This window comes from Psittacula echo (genome assembly GCF_963264785.1).
Source record: "Psittacula echo genome assembly, chromosome: 6".
In the NCBI taxonomy this organism is placed as follows: Eukaryota; Metazoa; Chordata; class Aves; order Psittaciformes; family Psittacidae; genus Psittacula; species Psittacula echo.
Genome location: NC_137743.1, coordinates 8,068,840 through 8,091,972, shown reverse-complemented (window position 1 = coordinate 8,091,972; position 23,133 = coordinate 8,068,840). Strand labels below are relative to the sequence as shown.

At 43.1% G+C, this 23,133-nt stretch overlaps 1 protein-coding gene across 1 annotated transcript in view; it reads right to left on the bottom strand.

The window, feature by feature from the left end:
• Positions 1 to 10,097, bottom strand: part of HSPA12A (heat shock protein family A (Hsp70) member 12A) — a gene marked incomplete at both ends in the record, with an annotated part of 58,067 nt that extends 47,970 nt beyond the window's left edge. The window contains one exon of the mRNA XM_080621126.1: positions 9,824 to 10,097. Within this exon, the coding sequence (XP_080477252.1) occupies positions 9,824 to 10,097 (274 nt within the window). The remainder of the gene's footprint in view (positions 1 to 9,823) is intronic.
• Positions 10,098 to 23,133: the final 13,036 nt, after the last annotated feature.

The following is a 23,133-nucleotide window of genomic DNA, read 5'->3' as shown; positions in this document are numbered from 1 at the left end:
AAGATGGAGACTCCTTTCTTGTAAGGAGTCACATGGAAAAGATGAGAGGCAATGGGCACAAAGTTATTCCTGAAGAGATTCTGGTTCAACGCAAGAGGAAAATGCTTCACAATGAGAACAATCAGCCATTGGAATAATCTCCCCAGGGAAGCAGTGGATTCCCTGGAGTTGGATATTCTTAAGATTCAGCTGGACAGGGCACTGGAACATGCAGTCTAGGTCATGCTTTGCCTAGAAAGGCTGGTCCAGATGATCTCTGAGGTCCCTTCCAACCTATTGGTATTCTATACATATTCTAAATTGTTCATTTCAATAGCAAAGCAGCACACCATAGCAGTGGATTCTCTGAAGAAGTAGATTCTTCTAACAGAAGGTTCCCTGCAACCCAAGCAATGTAGACAACAGATAAGCTAAAGTGTGCATTGCCTTTAAGTAAGAATGTAACAAGACAAGTAAAAGCAGGACCTCCAGGTGCAGAGTATGCTGTGGAGCAGCATAATGCACAGACATGCAGTCACATCAGGGAAGGGGGATATTTTCTGAGTATGTCTCATGTCACCAGTTTAGCGAATGGAAAAGAAGAAATAAGGTATCAAGCCCCAAGCCTGCCATCAGGAAACCAAACATGGACCTTTTCAGGCACATTGTGCAGTACTTTAGAGTCATGTCAAAAGAAGAGAAGGCTTGGCCAGGATAGAATTGTGCTTCCCGAACCTTCCAGACTTCACTTCCAAGCGATGGTGAAAGGGACTCATCATGGTCTGGATCTCCTACAGCTGTTTTGCAAAGCAGAAAATAGGCAGCATCATTATGATATCACCTCTCTGTCGAAACATGTCTAAACATTAGCATGGATTTATATCCCAATCAACGTATTTCTAAGTTAATTTCTACTTCTATCCTGCCAGAGTGGCCCCAAACCCAACAGTTGCCAATCAAATCATGATTTTCTGAATCATCCACACTATTTCAGATGATATATTGAGAATTTGAAGAAATGCTTTCACAATAAAAAGTCTTTTTTTCCAATCTGTAGTGTACAATGCAATAAGTTCCACGCGTCATACAGATCTGAGCCTCTGGCTGAGCTCAAGGACCCACTGAGAAGACCTGGATATCACAACCTTTTCCAGGCTCTCCAACTTCCATCTAAGAATGCCTGGGGTACACCTCCCTGCCTCAAAAGGAAAGCCGCAATCACGCTTTTTGAGTTGTATAGTGCATATTCACTGTTCCATATGCCAAGTCTGCTCAGCCTCTCAGTTGTATGTTGGTTGATGAACCAGATGCACAGGGTAAGCCAGGATGCATCAGATCTACTAAAAATGCCACTATTGCAGATGATTCTTATGGCTCCAATAAATCCAAGGAAACTTAATGTACTGTGTACATGCGGATCATTTTCAGATATCAAACGCTTGCACATATCTGATGGCTATTCTTCTGGAATTCCCAGCCATCCGGCAGCTGGCAAGAGTGACTGTTCCATGTAGCCACGATCTCAGTCAGGTTTTTGTTCGTCATACCAAAATCTTAGCCAAATTCTTCATTTTCCTCTCAGGTAATATCTCTGGATTTAAAAATTAAAAAGATCTATTAAGTCAAATATGGGTAAAGGGTGGCCACCAGGTAATAAAAGAATAAAATCAAAACCATCATTTTTCATTCAAAACACTGCCTATCATTTTGAGCATCAATAATTATGTTTTACCTCAAGCAAAGCCTGCTAATGATGTTTGCACAACAGGAAAAGAAGGGTTTACCATATTGCTATTAGCTGGCAACTGCTGTGTTGAGGAAGAAAACCTTATTCAACTTTTCCTATTGCTGAGATTTTGCTTTGCATTAAGCACAAAATGTCACAGCTTCCAAATGCAAGATGACAACCCCGAGCGTTTTACTGTAAAGACAAAGATGGCCTTTGAAAACAATTATAGAACAACAAAAAAGAAGAGAAGCAAATACAAGAAACAAAATATCTTATGTTTAATAAAAAGATCCCGTATTTCATATCAGAAGTAAGAACCTTCTGTTTCTACTGAAACCAATGACACCACTGTTATTCCCATCAATGGAATCAGAGTTCTTTGTTTTAAAATGCCAGTAGGCACTCAGCTGCGTTGCTGAGGACTGCAGTGCACTTCCCTTCTATTAATACAGCCACAGCTCATCTCTGATACAAATCCAAGTTTCCTGATACCCTTCCTTAAAAATTGGTCACCCAAAGAGCTGGTATTCATTGCACTGGTACCAATTAAAGCCCAGTGATTTCCTAAGTAGAAAAAAGCCTCCCAGTTCTTTGGATAAAACTCTAAAAATAAGACATGCTTCTCATTACAGCTTTGACCTTTTTCATTACAGCTTTTATATTGCCTCCCATCATGATTACAGTTTGACTGGAGGAATTACTTTTCCACCATGCTATCAAGCTTTCTAAGATAATGTAAGTTTTTAACATCATTGTTAAGAGCATCAAAAAACCACCACAGGTTCATCCCATCACTCACTTTGTGGATAATATCTTCCTGCACTTCACCAGTAAAAGGAAACCAAAAGACACTACCTATTTTCTGTGAACTTAAGATGAAAGAAACACACAAGAACTCGCAATAATGAAATGCCACATGGGTTATGTTCACTTTTCTGTTTGACAGGACATTGGCTAAACTATTTTACCTACATCTGGTCTGGCCTCACTAACACTTGGTAAGCTGGACTGGAACAGGACTATCACACTTCCATGCACACTGGATCTGTAAAGCCACAGCCAGGTCCCTACCAATCTGACCCTAAAGCTGCCTTAAACCCAAGCCCATTCATCACCCACACCGTAAGGTCTTTAAGACCTTTAAGCAGCTCCACCTTGAATGACCCAAGAGCTTTCCAGCTTTTGAGATCAGTCAGCTCTCTCTTCCCCTCAAGTCCTGACATGGTTCCAACTTGCTCAGAACCTGCTCACACTTCAGAGCCTGAGTTTGGGGAACTCAACAGCAGCGCTTGGGACCTCTCTCTCCCTAGATTCCAGCTCTTCCACCCACACCCATGTACTACTGCCAGCAGAGACAAAGCTGATCGTGGTTTACACGTGGGAGAGCCAGGCTGCATATTGTGATAAAGGTGGGCTAACAACAGATTTTTAAGTTCACAGTGGTAGGAGACAGCTCTCCAGGATCTTTCTAAATATTCCACAGATATAGTTCTGTAACAGACACCATTCATACGTATCAACTAACCTTCTCTTCCTTCAACAAGCTCTTGTATGAACTTGCTTCCTTCAGGCTTCCTTGCGCTATTTGCCTCTGTGCAAGCACTATTTTCCTATATGCCTCATCTCCCCCCTCCTTCCTTCCAAACAGAAAGACGTAAGGAACAGAAAACAAAACCCAGACGTACAGAACCTAGGTTCTGTGAAAAGATACCTTCCTAGAAAAGGTTTCCTGCTGTTTCTCCATCATGTCAGTCATCATCGACTTGGCTCTCTGCAAGGTTGTCAGGAAGGGCACTAATAAGATTATGCTCCAATTCGCAGGACCACACTCATAAAACATTTGTGATGCTAATCATTTTCTTTGGAGAAAGAACACCATTTACCAGCTAAGGGGGGGCTGGGAGGTTGAGATTTTTCTTCTTAAAAAGCAAGATCAAAATATGACAGTTATAAAAGCCCTGATTTCTTTTTAAGAACCATCTCAAGATGCAATTGTATCCTAGATGTAAATTGCATGCAATCCTAGATTTACCCTTCTAGATCAAGACATGCAAAGGAATATTACTCAAAGACTGATCAAGAGTTATTGTTCAGCTTTTCCAGACTGTGTGTCCAACACACAGGAATAAGAACACTTTGGGGGTATTTGTTAACTTAGACGGCATAAAAGTTATTTAGTTATCAAGCATTCCCAGATTCATGAAGTATCTCCCAATGCATCAAGCTATTTAAGAACCAAGCAGTGACTCTTTTTTCTTAAAGCTTGAATTGGAAGAAATACTCCAAAATGTTTGTCTTCTCCATTTTGGCAATCTTCAGGAGTGCTAAACATGATTCACACATTTGTAGTCTTGATAAGAGAAAACAAACCTCACTTCCCCCCGTAGAAAAAACCAACAAAGAAAGAGGAAGACAGGGTAAATAGAATAGCCAAACTAGAAGAACCATTACTGCTCACAGTAGTCAGAAAAAGCGATACTATATATAAATCCCCTGATATTCTTCAAGGCAGTGTAACCGGATTTTGTTCAAAGATGGGAAATACAGAGGATAATAGTTGTTGCAAAACTGTAAACACTGGTACATTTGGTAATTCATTAGCAAAGTCATCTGTGAATCCATAGCCTATGGCTCTTGATTGAGCTTCTGAGGGACACTTTATAGGCAAATCAAAAGTAAGTTTGCATGTCTTTATTCTTTTTATTTTACAGTCTTAAAAACAGATCAGCTATCAGGCTTAGAGGAAAATACCTTATGAGGAGAGAAGCCATGGACAGAAGTGCATGTTTAGGATTTGTAGAGCAAATCACAGACCTCATGAGGAAAGAAGCCATGGATGGAAGTACGTGTTTAGGATTTGTAGAGCAGATGACAGAATCATGCAGTCATTGACCCAAATCCATTTCCAGAGGTTTTTACACTAGCACCCATCAGGCTTACGTTCAAGTGCCACGACTGTGCATAGACATCACTCAGAGACCAACACTGACCAGCCAGAAAACTAACTGGAACGGTTCACTGTCACAGTGAGAAGCAACGGCACAGCCTGCAAAGGAGTTTCTATGGCTAAAACCATAATAGGACCATAGCTGAGTAAGCAAGAGGGCTACTGCAAAAGGTTGATATTTGAAAGCAGCATTTCCATAATGACAATACTGAAAGCTTTTGTAAACCACACACCCTGCCGCTTGGATTGCAGCATGTGCTCTACTAAGGTATCCATGGAAACTTGAGAAAGAGATGTTAAATTTGCTGGATCTGTTTGGCACCAAGGAATGGGGCTAGTTGCCAGTCAGCCTACTATAACCACAGGTATTTTGATCTTTAAGCGTGGAGAAAACATGAAGAGTCCTCAAGCAATGATGAAATCCCCAAGGCCAAATTGCCACTGTAATGCATTTCCCAAACAATGATGTACTAAGGAAACAGCGATTTTAATGCTGTTATTATCTGCTAACATAGAAAAAATAGCCCAATTGGTGTAACAAGCAAAAATACACACAAATACTCACTCTTCAGACCTCAAAAAGAAAGAGTGACTACAAACACAGAGCCTCGCAAGGAAAGGCTGTGTGGGATGGGTGGACACAGAGTGATCAGGACTGTAAAACCCTTTCAGAGAAACTGCTTCAACCCTAGAAAGGACCTGAGCAGCACTAAAACGAAAGATGTATTCAGAAATGGACAAATCAAAGCAGTGTTCCCAGATTATTCCCTGTTTGAGAAGGAAGTAGCCTAAGGAGAATATTTTCTTTCTGCCTCTTTCCCCATGGAAACTAAGTGCAGGTTGGATAGGTTCCTCCAATAGAGGCAGTTTTTCTTCAGGGAATAAGTAAATGAAGTCCTTCAAATGACAAGAAATTGCTGTTACAAAACTCCATTCACATACATGCTTCTTTTGACTCCAACTGGTAACAATTACTAGAAATCTCCCTCAATATATACCTCAGAAACTGGATCTGCAGAGCACAGTGAGAGTGTGGACTCAGGCACTGAGAACTACTGACAGAAGAAACAGCTCAAAGAAAAACCCTCTCCAGGTCTCCTGTTCTAGTAAATGAAGATGCCTTTAGAACTGACCCGTGAGCCCATAGCCCTGCAAATCAATCACAACAGAGCTACTGATCTGGGCCAGTGAGCACCAATTGACTCTCACACACAACCACAGCACAGCAGCGTGCTGAGGATGGAGCACCATGAAGCTGCCCTCTGATGTCCTTGACACACCCTGATGCAGTCCTGAGTAAGGACATTCAGCCAAGGCCTTCAGAAAGAACAAAGGCTTCCTCTCCTGAATGCTGGCCTCCACATTCTGAATATTGGAGTTCATTTATTTGCTTACTTTATTAGAACTGACTGCATCTTCCTTTTCATTTATATGAAAACCTTTCTCAAATCCCTCTGAGACAGACTTTGAAGGAATTTCCTGTGTTAATACTGATGACATACACAGCTCACCATCCTAATTTTCAAACACTGCAAAGTCACTGCTTTATTAGGAGTTACAGCAAAATGTAAAACTTGCATTTGTTTATGTTTCTTAATGGCAAAACACATGGGCCATAGTTGACATATTTTGAGCAATGAGAGCTATGCAATGTCCTTTTATAAGGTCAAAAATGTGCCTAGTCACTGAGAAGAAAGAGGCAGTTTCAATTCAATGACCTAGGAGCCATGGGGTCACTTGTCACAGTGAAGATGAAGTCCGCAGGTATGTCACAGGCATCTCAGATCGCTGAAGCTCACACTTGGCAGCAGCATTCTCCCAGTACAACCCCAACATCTGTGACCTTACATCACCAAGCAGCTGCACACTCTCCAGTAAAACATCTGTGAAGCGAGTGTAGCATTTGCAATCATGACCAGTGGAGGTCAGAGCTTGCTCCTGAAACAGATTCCAAGTCCTCCTGGTACCTCTCTCTTTCACCACTGCACAAATAGAGCTGAACAAGCCTGTGCAACAATGATGCAGCCTGGAGCTTCCTCCCTTTCTGTTTTCAACTAGCAAGGCTGTTTAGTGACAAGCGCTGTACAGAAGCTGAACAAGTAAGCAACTGAAGTCATTTATGGATAGACACATTTCACTAAGCTGCATATGGAAAACATCAACGTTTACTTCACTTAAAAAATAGAAAAGGAGTAGATCCAAACCCCCCCAAAAGGTCGTGTTGTGTCATACTTAATCAAGGTCATGACTCAGAAGTACCATCATTTGAATGCACCGGTTTTCAGTCCTTTCACATTTTCCCTTATGTTTTACTAGTGCAGCTTTGTTAAATACCTCAAAAAAGCCAATCTGCTCCTTCACAATCCCTACAGACTAAAACAGCCACCGAGAGAAGTTTCTAAAACCGTAAATGATGTGCTCTTTGAAGTGTAATACTTGTGAAATCCCATCTGACACACCATCAAAAGGCAGAACCAATTCAGGTACAGAAAACAGAGGTGATGGGATCCTTTGGATGCTATTGCTTAGAACTAAAAAGTGTATTTTCAAGACTTATTTGTGTTTTAGAAAGGGATGGTTATTGGGTGCCATGAAGGGGGCCTACAAGGATGCCAGAGAAGGATTCTTCATCAGGGACTGTAGCCATAGGACAAGGGGTGATGGTCTCAAACTTAAACAGGGGAAGTTTAGATTGGATCTAAGGAAGAAATTCTTTACTGAGAGGGTGGTGAGGCACTGGAATGGGTTGCCCAGGGAGGTTGTGAATGCTCCATCCCTGGCAGTGTTCAAGGCCAGGTTGCACAGAGCCTTCGGTGGCATGGTTTAGTGTGAGGTGTCCCTGCCCATGGCAGGGGGTTGGAACTGGATGATCTCAAGGTCCTTTCCAACCCAAACCATTCTATGATTCTATGATAGATACAATAGGTGAAATCATAGTAGAGAGCAGCAAAAAGGGAACTAATCATCCACAACAGAAGAATAAGGACTTGGAAATTTTAAAGTATTTGATCAAAACTGCAGCTTTAAAAGAAAAAAAAAAAATAAATCCAGACTTAATAGCAGCAGGTATGATGTCCAGATAGGGCCTCAAAAATTCCAGTATTCCCATGAAAGTGGGCAAAGGTGGCCATAGCAGGTCATGTCAGCTCAACAACAAAGAAAAAAGCAGAGAAGAGCACAAGATGAGACACCAGTCAACTCACATAGCACCAGTGACACAGTCAGAAAGCAAATCTTGTCCTAAGTCTTGACATTTCCACGCAGGGAAAAGGTTTTTTTGTAGCTGAGGCAGCATTCTGGTCTCCCTGCAATGACCTGGCCTCCAAAGGCTGCTCTAACTTAAGCTGACATCTGAGGCTGCAGCAGCCTCTTCCAGTCCCCCGTGGGAGTTGTGTCTTAGCTATGCCCTGGTCATTCCCTCTAGACTAGGATAAAGCTCCCTTGCACCATATATGCATGAGCTTAATCAGCCTCTGAACAGAACAGATCTCTGGAGACCTCACTGCAGCAATAGGGAAACCTTGCAGGTACAGAGCAGGGCAGCTCTGTTGAACACCAACTGTTGTCCCAGTGGGACCGAACTAAATATTCACACTGCAAGCTTACAGGGTGACAGAACCATAGAGCAAAACTTGTCAGCTGAATCAGCATCACCTAATTATGAGCCGATGGCTTTAAAAATGCCAACAGTCAGTATAATTAGAAGCTTTACATGCTACAGCTCCTGAGTCCGAACAGTTTCATCACGGCTCATACTACCCAAGCTGCAGATACCGCATTGCTGTGCTAACCACAGCTATAAAAGTGATTGGCAGGCACTGCATACAACACTTGGCTATTTTACATATAGACATTTCCTCAGCACATTGTACTATGCAGCAATAACTGACTGCAGCTTCAATACTGTCAATACAGCAACACTCACTAAATCACAGTTTATCCCCCAAGGCTTTTTTTTTTCCCCTCTGACAGTTTCAGCATTCCAGAGTGTGGAAAGAACATAAAGATTTCTGGCATAACAAACCACTGCTTTAGTACACAGTCTTCTATCTTCTAATAAACCCCTTCCTGCATAGATCTCCCTATGTCACAAGTCACTCCATTTCATTATTGCATCCTTGCCACTTTGCAGAAAACAAAACACATGATACCCTGTCATCTAAAAGACAAATGGATCTGTCAGTCTGCTCTTCCCTTTGTCAGCTGCATGCTCGTAAGTTGTTACAGGTTCCTTCAAACCAAACAGACATTAGAGACTCTATTTAAGAAACACTGAGAGGGTATTTAGATTAGGACGGGCAGGGGGGGAATTCAGTCATCTTGGAGATTCAGTTAGTTTCTAAGTATCATTTTCTGGGGGTTTTAAAATAGCTACTTTTATTCCACTTGCACTGCAATTAAGCCATCTTGTTCAAAATGTTCCCAATTCCCACTATGATCTGTATAAAGTCAACCTTTCAAGTTTCTCCATACATTACTGTCAGTACCTCAGGCTCAGTATTAAGGTTTCCTTAAATCTTTGCAGCATACAGTGAGTTAGAAAAGGATGCAGAGATAGAATGAAATCAGGCCGAGCCTGCATTTCCCTTAGGGTTATTCACCCGTATCATTTGTATCCTAGGAACCCTCTTCCCTCCCCCAGCTCCCTTCCCACACAAGGAGAGACCACCCCTGTCCTGCAAAGGCTGTGTTATTTTTATCAGACGCAGTGTAATCACAAACGGATCAAAACCACACAACCCTTGCTCCAGGCACACGAAGATTCAGCGCGTCTCAGCCCGTAGAGCAAGTTTGCAAAGTCAGGGACCCGCAGCCCCGCCAACGTGGTAAAACGGAACCCCTGGGGTTTATCCCATCCCTACACCTCCTTGGGAGCATTCCGGTCCGCGGGGCCGCGCCAGGATGGTAAGACTGTCATCGCAGACACCGCTGCCTCTCCCACCCAGCTGCCAGCTCTTTCTTTCTCAGTGCATCAATCAGGCTACTCGCTGGAAAGGGCGCCTGCCTTTATTTCCAGCCCTCCCCCTTCTCTCCCGGGCCGCTGCTGGGAAAGGAACACCCGGACCGGCGGGGAGGAGGGGGCCGGGAAGGATGCTGCGCCCACCGGCACCCGGCCCAGCGATGTTGCCGCATTGTTTTGCACCTATGTCCCCCCCGCTGTGCTGCACCGGCTCCCCAGGGACCACGGCAGCTCCGCATGGAAACCCCTCCCCGGGACTGGAGCGCTGCCTGCCGCTGGTACGGCCACAGCCGCCGGGACATTGTCTGCCGCCTCCCCTCCTTCTCCTCCTCCGGACGGGGCTCCGGCTCCAGATCATTTCCCCCGATAAGCCGGGGCCGGGCTGTGCCGCGCCGCGCCCGCCGGCGGCAGCGCTCCCGCATTGCGGCGGGGACCCGGCCCCGCTCCCCCTTACCTGCAGCCCCGCTCTCTGCTTCCGACATGGCCCGTCCGCCCGCCGCCGCACCGCGGCTCCCTCCCTCCCTCCGCGCTCACTGCACTCGCCGAGGCATGGGCCGGCAGCCGAGCGGAGCTGCGTTACGCTGCCCACCCCAGGGGGAGGCTCCGCTCCTTCCTCCCGTTCCGTCCCCTCCCCGCCCCAGCCGCGCCTTCCTGCGGTCGGTGCTGAGAGCCAAGGGGAAGCCGCCGCGGCCCCTCCCCGCAGCCGCACAAGGGACCCGGGGCTGCGGCTACTGCTGGGGGGGGGGGGGGGGGGAGGAGAGAGAGCTCCGGGGGACGGCGCAGCCCTGCCCAGCCCCAGATGCGGGTTTCACGGCTGTTGAAGCGGAAAAGCCCTCACGGTGACAGCTGTGAAGGAGCACCCCTTCCGCGACCGGGTGATACCCTGGGCAGAGGGTCTTCTGCTGGAGACAGAGCAAGGATGCTGTTTGCAAAGGTTATGGTGGCTGTTTGCTGTCACGGGTGTGCAGGTCCAGCTAACCTGAGCAGTCAGAAATCATTAACAGGTCCACCGAAATCAAGAATTCCTGGGTGACTTTCACAGCTTTTGGAGTTAACTCTCCTGTGTGGTTCTGCAGTGCCATCAGGGCCAGAACCTCTCGCTTCCAATGATTTTTAGATGATTAACTTGCCTCCAGGACCTGGGAGAGGGATGCCCCTGTTGCCACTTGATCCATGATTAAGAGTTTTCCAAACTAAGCAAGAAGACATTACAAACCCGAGCCTAAAAATAAGGCTGGTATACTCCCATGAGCATAGAGCCAGGGAAAACATTCTCCTGGTTTCCTCCCATGCTTCATGGTCTAATTCTCCTTTATTTTCCAGGCTCAGCAGCCACCCCCAGCTTGAAAGCACTGCCAGCAGTTCAGGTGGAATGAATGAGGGCACTAACTGCAGGCACAGTCTCGGGTCCTTCCTAACTCCAAGGCTCAGGAGGCCACTGACATTCTCCACACTGTAAAATCCATCCCGAGTTTCACCTGCATCCTCTCAGAGGCTCACACAAGGCAGGATCCCAGTAAAATCTCTGAGGATGAGGGAATTTTGAAGCAAAAGCCTGGACACTGCAGGTGCTTACTCAGCATCTGCATCTAGCTGCTCCTTGATTTCCTCCTCTGCTGGCATTAGCTCTGTTCTGTGTGAGTTCAGCTCTGGGGGCCACAATACAAGAGGGACATGGATCTGCTTGAGCGAGTCCAGAGGCCACAAAAATGATCAAAGGAATGGAGCAGCTCTGCTCTGGAGCCAGGCTGAGAGAGCTGGCCTGGGTCAGCCTGGAGAAGAGAAGGCTCCTGAAGGGGAGACCTGAGAGCAGCTCCAGTGCCTAAAGGGGCTGCAGGAAACCTGGAGAGGGGCTTGGGACAAGGGCCTGTAGGGACAGGCCAAGGGGAATGGCTTTAACCTGCCAGAGGGGAGACTGAGATGAGCTCTTGGGCAGAAGCTCTTCCCTGTGAGGGTGCTGAGGCGCTGGCACAGGGTGCCCAGAGAAGCTGTGGCTGCCCCATCCCTGGCAGTGTTCAAGGCCATGTTGGACACAGGGGCTTGGAGCAAGCTGCTCTAGTGGAAAGTGTCCCTGCCTGTGGCAGGGGTTGGAACTGGATGAGCTTTAAGGTCCCTTCCAACACAAACCAGTCTGGGATTCTATGATTTATTGCCTCTGAGGACAGAAGGTGTTGCACAAAATTTAAAGCAGTAAGCAGCTTCACAGCTACACACCCAACTCATCTCAAAGGCCTTCACCAATCCTTCATACACTCCAAAGACAACCTCTTCCTGAAATCCACTATCTGGTCACTGGGAAAAGCTGAACTCAGTTCTCCATCTCCCCAGTCCAGCTGCACAAAGGGATGTTCTGAACTCTTGAGAGAGAAGGAGCATGCAGGGATGGTTGGAACAGCAGCTCACACCGCCATTCACATTGGCTGTAAGATTATATCCTTGCAGACACTCAGTAACACAGGGATTACTTGCCAAAACACAAGGAGAGTGTGCATTGGGATTGTGGCTTCCTGTTCTTCCTTCTGCTCCATGCCAGGCAACAAAGGGGAACATCTGGCCAATAGTCGGCTTTAATCACCTGTTTAGAGCCAGGCTGAGTATTTCTACTGTCATTAAACAGCCTTGGAAATAAGAAACCAAACAACTCTAATACTTGGTTTCCTGATAAGAAACTTGAATAGCAGAAACTTTGGCTTCAAATTCAATGCACTTCAACAGTGATTAATCGTAAGCTTTAAAAACGTAGTGACATAATTAACAAAGACAGAGGGTAAAGAAAAGAAACAGTCAAGGAACACAGAAACACGTGCAAATCGTATCCTTTCAGGAAAAAGAATGCTGCATGCAGGCTAATTTTCCATCATCCCTCAAGCAACAAGACAACACACATAAAAATAGCTCTTGCTGGGTACAGACATCTCTCTGGATGTCAAGGCAGTGACTGCATTATTCAATATTAAGCCAGGTTGCCTGAGTTACACACTTGGCTGTAGATGTTTTGAATAATGCAGAAGGAGAATCATAGAATCATAGAATAGTTAGGGTTGGAAAGGACCTTAAGATCATCTAGTTCCAACCCCCCTGCCATGGGCAGGGACAACTCACACTAAACCATGCCACCCAAGGCCTCATCCAACCTGGCCTTGAACACCGCCAAGGATGGAGCATTCACAACCTCCCTGGGCAACCCATTCCAGTGCCTCACCACCCTCACAGTAAAGAATTTCTTCCTTAGATCCAATCTAAACTTCAACTGTTTAAGTTTGAACCCGTTACCCCTTGTCCTGTCACTGCAGTCCCTGATGAGTAGTCCCTCCCCAGCATCCTTGTAGGCCCCCTTCAGATACTGGAAGGCTGCTCTGAGGTCTCCACGCAGCCTTCTCTTCTCCAGGCTGAACAGCCCCAACTTTCTCAGCCTCTCTCCATACTGGAGGTGCTCCAGTCCCCTGATCATCCTCGTGGCCTCCTCTGGACTTGTTCCAACAATATTTGAAGAATATTTGAAGGTGTGTGACTGCTGGTTTCAGAAGCAAGATCCCTTCCCAGAGAGCTTGGTATCTCCTTGGGAGAGCTGTGAGGAATCCATAAAAAATTGCTTTATTTTTTCTTTAATTAAAGAAATACAAGGCCAGGTTGGACGGGGCTTGAAGCAACCTGGTCTAGTGAAAGGTATCCCTGCCTGTGGCAGGAGGCTGGAGCTGGATGAGCTTTAAGGTCCCTTCCAACCCAAACCATTCCATGCATTATTTTTGCCTTTTCATCTCTTTTCCTTGGAACAAATAAAAAGTACATTTTATATGAAAGAAAGAGCCTTTCTGAAAAGGTCACCATTGCCAATGAGGCTGCTCTGGGGCTGAAGAGACTTCTTTTTGTTACTTATTCCATGGGAAGTTTGTCATTTTCATGGTCATTTTGACAGGCTGTTTGAAATCTGTGGCTTTAATGGTTTATTATTTTATAAGCATAACAGGAACTGAATCTATATATAATGATTATAATGTAAAAATACCATGAATGGGTAGATTTGGGGAAGGATGGCACAGGTAAAGTTATTTACATCCTCTGAACGCGGTCTTGGTGAACACCTGGGTGAGTTCATCAACTTGTCCCTTATACAAGGTTCAATTTTAGTGTAAGTCTGAAAAGAATTCTTTTCCTTCTCAGTGACCTGACGTCAGCTGCATTAGTACTTTGCAGGAGAGTAGTAGCAGAAAGGAAGAACTTGTTTTGGACACTGATACATTAAAGGGTTGATCTGTCAGACAACCAAGGCCCTCACCAGCGTGAAATTCAAGCCCCAGCACCAGCAGTCATTATGGAATTACTCTTGACTGTGAGCAGAAGCATGATTTCTGCAGTGGCTTGGGACAGGCATCTGCTTTAAGTTCTCTCTCAAGCATCTACTTGGGAGCGAACGCCTCTCAAGCACAAACAAGTACAGGGATTTAATATACTGTATTTTGCATCTACAGAGCACTTCTTATCCTAGATGATCCCCAGAAAGCTGAAGCTTTCAATTCATCACACACAGAGTTCAGATACACTGAATAAACTGACAGTAGGAGAATAATAGCTGTGACTGTAGCAGAGCTCCCACATCCATGTTATCCATTAGCATCAATCACAATTTCATGGGAAAACTGAAGATCACCACAATGCCCTCCCAGGGCCACATTCACGTGTTTTGAGAGCTACACAAAGCTGCAGCTAGCCAGTGAAAAGAGCTACATGCTTCTCACACATGACTGTGAGGGTCTAGGGGAAGCACTGATGGGATAGCACTGAGAACTGGGGAGCTGCAAACACTAGGCACAGGGGTCTGGAAGGAATATAGGCATTTGAATATCGCTTTCCATGCACCTGGTAGCAAGATGAACAGATGTTATTTCAGACACTGAGAGCAGCATCCAACTGAAGCCAAACACCCAACCTAACAGTGGTATCAGAGAGAGCTGTATCTTTAAAAACCCCACCACATTTAAAACAAAAGAATAGAAAGCAGGTAAATGTGCCTTGTATCCTGGCAGCACAGGAATCCCTCATCAAGCACTAGGTCCATCTCGTCTATTAAAATTCCTAATGTAATCGTTTCATACCTCAAAGCTTTTTCTTACATACTTCCTGGAGCATCATTAAACTTACAATACCTGAGTTTTGTTTGTCACCTGCATAACTGCTATTGCTGTCTCCTCCTCCATTCTGGCTGTGTACTTTTTCATCTTACAGCACTTTAACCTCTACAGTTTGGCTTGTTGGCTTATGGGCTAGAAACTTAGAGATCATTTTTATTACAGTCAACTATCAATCTCTTTCCCTTGATGCAGTTTGTATCTTCCCCTTTCCTAAAAGAAAAGCCTTTTATAGGAACACTCAAGAAAGACAACAAGAATGAAAAACTATTCACCAGTGTCACAGTCCTTCAAAAGAAGCTTATTGAGCACATAAGAATGTGAAGGGCTTCTCCAGAAGGAACAGATTCACCTGTCTTTTATATATTTCTCACTCCTAGTATCCTGGCATGTATTGGAAGTCCATTATTCTGACAATAGAGCCTGCACAGAATTCTGGTGCTCACAAGTCTCTGGTGACACACTCCTTTAGAGGGTACTTTCAAATGCAGAGATGGCAGCACTAACCACTACTTACACTGTTTGGGTATTTTCACTTCTTTTATAAACTATACTATGTAGGTATGCTGAACGCTAAACAGTGTGTCCTACCATAGTAACATTCAGCAGCCTTCCTGTGGATCCCAATGGACTGTGCTAGCTGCTGTGCGCACAGAACTAAAAGGTGGACTCGGTCCCCAAAAGTTTTCACTCATACTGTGTGTCTTGAACTTCTTTTTTTCCTTAAATCCATTGCACTTCCTCTATGCTGGATGTACTAAAACCAAAACCAAATGCTAAAGAAACACCAAATCCTAAACAAACAAACAAAACCCTCTAGATTAAACAGTTTTATTAGATAACTCAATGTGAGCAATCAATCATTTGAGTATTCCTCTCCAAACATGCACCCATCTTTCTACTGTAAAAAATGCCGTCCTGTCATGGCATTTTTAAAACATCAACCAGATTGTGCACACAACAAGCACAGTGGCTTGTTTTACCACACATTTCTTATCACTTCAAAAGAAACAAAGCTGCCTATGCATCAAACAATAAATTTAGTTTTGTTCCATGGCTCCTGCTTAAGGAAGTGATGATGAGCATGTTGGCTCCCACTGAAGTTAATAGTGGCAGATGGCTCAGCCACCTCTAAAAACAAGGAGCTACAGGCAGGTAGGACAAAATTCTGCCTACCTTATTTCTTATGTCCTCTGTTCCAGTGAATACACTGCAGTCCCAGGTGGCATGTTTAGTTCATACCCTGGCTTTGCACACCACTTCACTGAATCAAATAGCAGTACCAAAACTGCAATGTGCAGTGCAAGTAATAATTCTGTCCCTTAAAAGTATCCTGTGCCAGGCTAAGTATACTGAATTTGACAATGTAAAAGGGCAAGGACTCAGAAAATGATCAGACCCAACACGTGAGAGGAGTATGTTCCCTCGCTGTGCACCTGTGATATATAAAAAGGTCAATACAGAAATACATAGAACATATGACAGTTACCAGGCTCCCACCTAACTGCTTTCCAAAGCCTCCTGTGACCCAGTGAAAACACTAGAAAGAAAAGGCAGCATGCTGAAAGATAGGCAAAACATCATTGACATAATACTCAAAACAAATTTCATCCAAGGGGGAAATATGAAAGTAGGATGATGTGCGGTTTCCACAGATGGATTACTCATAGGAAACAGACATTTAGGTTTCATTAGGTACATGTCAGCTTATATTTTGTTTTTTATTCAGATGTTTGAGAAACGATGTGGAGAATACACAAATGAAAGAAAAATGTCAACCCAGATCCTCCAGATTAGCATGGAATGAACTGGAAGAGTGAGCACTATAATGCACATCAGATTTCATCCCTCTTACCCTGTATTTTGGAGGTAGAAGCGGTCACACTGAGACATACACATGTACAGAGGAATAAATGAAGTTTAAAGGCCAACTGAAGAAATGCAGGCTAGCACAGTCATGGAGCAAGCAAGGGAAATAACGAAACCACTCGCAGTATGCAGAGGAATTTATACATATATATATATATATATCACCTAAGACTGAACAAACTGCTTACTTAATGCAGTAAATATGAATAAATTCCCTAACATCCAACTTCCATCTGACATTTAACTATGCAGCAGGACCAGGGCATTTTAGATTTGGAAGGGAAATGAAAAATAACCAAAAGCCCACTGACACTCTTAAGAAGCGCCTGCTGAGTACTGAAAATGTTTTTAACATTATAAACATTTTGACAGGTTTTACAACATCTAACATTTCATGTATATGCATATGATATGATCTGATTTTTACTCCTAAGAATATTATTCAAGAAGAAAAGGCTAAGCTGTCTCAAAAGATGTTTTACCAAGGTATGCCTTAGAAATGCTCAGGAAACATAAAGCTGCAAATATAGAATCATAGAATCACAGAATGGTTTGGGTTGGAAGGGACCTTAAAGTTCATCTAGTTCCAACCCCCTGCCATGGGCAGGGACACCTTCCACTAGAGCAGGTTGCTCCAAGCCCCATCCAGCCTGGCCTTGAACACTGCCAGGGATGGGGCAGCCACAGCTTCTCTGGGCATCCTGTGCCAACGCCTCAACACCCTTACAGGGAAGAACTTCCTTATATCCAATTGAAATCTCCCCTCTGTGAGTTTAAAGCCATTTAAATCCAAATTAAATGATGGGCTTTTTTTCAGAGCATAACTGTTTTTAAAAAGGAATATTTGATAGCAAATTATACTTAGAACATCAAATGGCACCATCTATTCCCTAATGGGTAGACAGAGCATAGTACATCACAACGATGAAATAAAAATAGAAATACTCCTAGACATAGTAGAAGCAGATATTTTAGCATGAATCCACTGTTCTTACTAAACATTTAAGAAAATTCTGGTAACTAATACATTTGTAACAATTCAAAGGCTAAATCATCACTCAGTCACCACTGTGAGTCATTTACTTTGGTTAAGATATCTGGAATTAATGGTAGCTGGAGCGTCACCAATATTTTCTCACAATCTTGATATGCCACTCCTCTCTATGTTCTTTGTTAACCACCACATATTTCTATTTTTGGACTCTTTAATGAGGGCACACATATATAAATGAAAGTACATAATATCCCAAATGAACAGAGTGAGGTTTTCAGCTCAATATCTAATTTACCTCACCACAGGTTACATGAGACCTCTGATCATTTTTTCCTCCCTAATCACTAAAGGGATGCCAATTCCATAAGATCACACCACTCAGTCACTCGCTGTAAAATCCTTCTGAAGACAGACAGACATCAATACCAGTTTTTGATGATTTCTAAACATTGGGTCTAGTATGCTAAAGTAAAGACTACAAATCAGTAACTCGTATTATTCCTACAAAGATGAGGAATTACCATGAGCAATAACAAGTAATTAAAAAGTCAAATTATATGAGAAACAATCCAACAATCATCTAACAAAGACATGACTATTTATAAGAGAAGTCCTTCATCTTATACAAGCATCACTGGAACAGTTAATATATTTAGCTTCTATAAATGAGTACCGAATTGACTACAGCAGCGACATAGAAAATGGAAGCAAAAATTAACTATTTCCTGTCTTTACACAAATATAAATGAAAACAGTTTGCCCCTAACTTCAGAATTCAATAGTAGAAAAAGAAAAATAAAATATATGGCAGAGCTCCACTGTCTTAAAGAGGAACTGAAATCAGAAACTATGATTCAAATCTTGCTTAAAGCATAACGCCGTGAGTTGCAGAAGTCTGCTATTGTTCCATTCTCATTGAAATACAACAAACAACACCAAAATCTTTAAACAGGCACATACAACGTAAGAAACATTCTTCCTCTTATTAAAGCTGTTGGATTTGCTTGTGGTATTTTCAATAATGATTTATTATTTTAGTCATCTTTGCCAGCAGAAAAGCCTGTTTACATTCCGGTAAGTGTTCAGCCTGCATTGTTACTGAACTGCTCAAGTCTGGTCATTCAATAAACCAAGCATTTCTTCTGGAGAAAAATTAATACTCCTTTAAATGTTGCCACTTTCTTAAACTTAAGTACCATAAAGATAATGCTTTAAGCCCTTGAAAAAATAAATGAAATCATATTAATTTGCTTTCTCACTGACAAAAGAAGAATCACATAACATTGACCCCATTAGTTGCAATAAAAAATGTATGGTTTATTTCTTGGTGAAGATTGCCATTCAGAAAAAGATACAGCTGATTATTTTAGTATCCTGTGTGTCCATGCATATCTTATAAATCCACTGACCACAGCAATATTCCATGCCTTTTGGTACTGAAGACATGATGGAAAACTCTGGTTGCAGCTTCTTTCAGCTGGATCCAAAGTCCCATTGCTTTCAATAACATTAAATAAGGTGCCAAAACAGAGGTTGGGTGACAACTGCCCTGGTATCTGGGAAGAGTATAACAGAGGATGGAATGTATGCCCATGTTTCTAATACAGCTATTCTTCAGCTAGTACTTCATTAACCTGTGCTGGTACACAGAAACCGTGATTTTAACATCACCACAATGACTGGCACAGAATGTGGATTCCGACAGTTTAAGAAGTCTGTTATACAGTCAGAGTTTGGATTTATTTAAAGCGCAGAACATGCTGAAAAGGAAACTAGATTGCTTTCAGGATCTTGCAACACCAGCAGATCTGAGCAAGGATGTTTGGAAACCCAAACAGAGCAAATGCAATTGAGGTTGCACACCCCAGGTGAGCTTTGTTCAGCCAAGGTATCCTGGTTTTGATACATAAAGCAGTGGAAGCAAGCGTTGGTGCTTCTTTAAAATCAGTTCTGCAGAAAATATGTGTCTCATGGGCAGGGTGCATGCACAAAAATAATGTTATCACCACAGGAAACTGCATTTGGTTTGTTTAGAATGGCAGCATAACATTTCATAGCAAAAGAAGTGCTTGACACTGTTTATAAATAGTGAAATATGTGTAAAAATACTGTTCACATCCATTTGACATCTCTCTTCCAAAGGACTGTATTTTGGCTGAGTCCGTATTTTCAGTTCTTTGCCTTATGCTTGACTGCTCTGTTATTTAGAAAGTAGTGACCTTCTTTTACTAATATAAAGACTGGGCAATTTTAAATCTGAATGTACCAAACTACTGCCATTAAAGTATAATTTAATGCAGTGCTCAATGCAGGAGCAGTCCTCCTCCTCGAAAAGCCTTCTTCCAAAGAAATGGAAAAGTGACAGTCAGAGATGAGAAGCCTATATCAACTTGAATGGTTCAATACTGTAATTCTGGTAGTAGCATAAAGCAGGCCTTCAGAGTGCATGGCTTAAATAAAATGGGTAGTAAACAAATATTAAACATGAAGGCACTGCTCAAGAAACAGAAAGGAGCACATGGTAAGGAATTTATGGTGAGGAGTGGCTGCTAGGAGAAGAATAAGCACCAGGAGATAAGAATAGTATTTGCTAAAACAAGGTCATTGCAGAGAAGGTTTCAGATTCCAGCCTATGTTTATAGCCTTTGGTGTCAAGCTGTCCGAGAACAGATTCAGAAAGACTGACTTTGTAAAAGCAAATTTTCTCTGTCATCCTTTCTCTCACCCGAGGTGCTATCTGTCAAGGCCTATAAACTTCACTGTAGATAGATTATGTTAATAAGACATGAAATATTGTATATAGCCATAGGGAAGATAGGGTGCTTGTATCACATACATCTTCCTGTTCACCCATGCAAGATCTGAGGGGCACTTTCTACAGATAAATGGGTTTGGAATGATATTTCATTTAAAACTGTATTCCCAGTCACAAACGGACCATGCAGACAACAGACATGTAAGCAATCCAAGTGCTGCCATGAATAACTATTTATAGTCACCCTTCCTTCTTCAATCTTTTCAATGCTGAATGTTTCATCAATACACAAGCAGCACACTTAACTCTCATCATCTTCATTTTACACCTGGGGTAACTAAACCAAGAGGTTTTCAAGTCAGTTTTTCACAGGCATCTATAACTCATTTTCCATGCGCTGTGAGGGTATTGTGAGGGCTCACTATCTCTGAAGACTTAAGGCAGAGAAAACAATAGTTTAGAAGCACTCACTAATTCTGAATGGTTAATTTTAAACTTTCAGAATCCAGCTTACTGCTGCTTTCTCTGAGATGCAGCTGCCCAGCATCAGAAAGCATATATGTCCAGCATTTAGAGCACTGAGACAGCTAGATGCCCAGCTTGATTTCCAAATTCACAGAAGCACCTAATGCTTAGTGAAAATCACAGGAAACAATTGTAAAATGGCTTTTCAAAGCCAGCTGGAAAGCTGATTCCATTTCTGGGTCCTTTGACAACCTTATTGGCATAAGTATTTTCCCCCATAATAGATGTTTCTGTGTATCCATGTGTTTTATACTCTGCAACTATGAGGATTTTTTCTGGAAAGAAAATGAAGTTTGTGAGGTAGTTCTCTTAAAACTGTGTCTTCCTATGGGTATGTGAAATCTCAAGGACTTTGGATGACTGGATACATATGATTATCACTGACAAAGAAGCTGTACTTACCTGTGAAATCTTCTTGTATGTTATGTATGAACAAGCTTTACATGGATACATACCATAATTTCCTCTCAATGTGGTACAGTTTATAGACAAAAATACAATTTTAGGTGAGCAATTACAATCGCTGCTAAATCTCCTCATTGTAGGCTCTTCTGTCTGTAATGCTTCTGTATTTGGCTGGCCCTTCTCAACCGGTACAGCTGAGCTGGGGCACTAGGTAAAAGTCATGGACTGGTCACTTTCTAGGTCTCTTTCACCAGTTAGGGACCACTGCTTTGAATCTTCAGATTCAAACTGTAACGTATTTCTAAGCCTGTAGGTACCTGAGTTACTGCCAGCTGGCAGATGTCAATAGCCCTTCACAGCTGATACACAGTTTCAGCTCCAGCTGATGCCTTGGGATCCAAAGCAGGATTTTTAACTTGTAACTTCCCGTGCTTTCTGATCCCTTCAGATGCTTTGAGCATACCTAAGCCAGAAGGTGACTAGCTGTCCAGATGTATACAGTGAAAAAGAGAGGTGCTTGTCTTTCTTTCCCTGCTTTCAAACCAACAGTACCTAAAAGAGGCTGACAAGAAATCCAGAGGACTTCTTACAAGGGCCTGTAGGGACAGGACAAGGGGGAATGGCTTTAACCTGACAGAGAGGAGACTTAGATTAGATATTAGGAAGAAAATAGAGAAGCTGTGGCTGCCCCATCCCTGGCAGTGTTCAAGGCCAGGTTGGATGGGGCTTGGAGCAACCTGCTCCAGTGGAAGGTGTCCCTGCCCATGGCAGGGGGTTGGAACTGGATGAGCTTTAAAGTCGCTTCCAACGCAAACCATTCTATAATTCTATGATTTTCAAGTAAACTGCTAGCCAGGCTGTTTCTACTGCTTGGTTCTGGAATGTAATGTGACCTGAAATACACACTACAGTACTGCACAGATGCCACATTTAATTTCTGTGCCTAAATTAAATAGATTTATGATGCAAATCTGGAGCCAAATGTGGATGTATGTTTAAAAGGGGGCCCTAAGGCGTGTACTTTTGCAGTACAAGACAAAAAGGTTGACCACAATGTCATACTCATTTGACTGACAGCCACCCCCACAAAGCAGCAGGCATGCCACCCCTACAAACCTAGAAACCCCTGCTGAAAAGGCTCAAGCTAAATTCTTTGCATCATTTCCCCAGTGGAGGTTCCTGCTCCTTCCTACTAAAATCAATTATTTCTGTAGGAAAATCTGAGAACAGAAAAGTATTATGCTCTAATCAAAAGCCCAAAAGGTGCAAGAGATGAAAGTTAAACTTGTCTATTGGCTCAAGGTTCCCAAACTCCTTGTATCCAACTCCCTCACAGTTTTAAGTAGGGAAAGGATGGATGTGAGGCTCTCAGCCTGTACTACTGCTGTTACCACAGCTTCTGCAGTTAGAAGTCACCAAGACAGAGGATTTCAAAGTCATGCCAGATTCAAACTGCTCAGGACTTTGAACATTTGAATCATTCTCTTTAAATAGGCCAGCAACCACTTTCCACAGCAGCCAAAGCTTCCAGTGACTGCAATGTATTACTCAAGATACCATGTACTACACTAATCTACTCAAGAGGTGACGGGGGCACAGAAAACCGTGTAAGGCCAGCATCTGAAAGGAAAGGTTGCAGACTCTTGGGCAAACACAGATGATAAAAGCATTCCTGGCAGCTGTTGCTATCTAAGCATTCTGGAACAGCCAAGGACATCTTCAGAATGGCACAATATCATCTTCAGAAATCCACTCTCATTATCTATTTTGTTTGTGCAGTGCTTGTTTTGTCCCTCAACAACCTTGCATGACCCTCTTTACAGCCAATGGAAGTTAAACACACT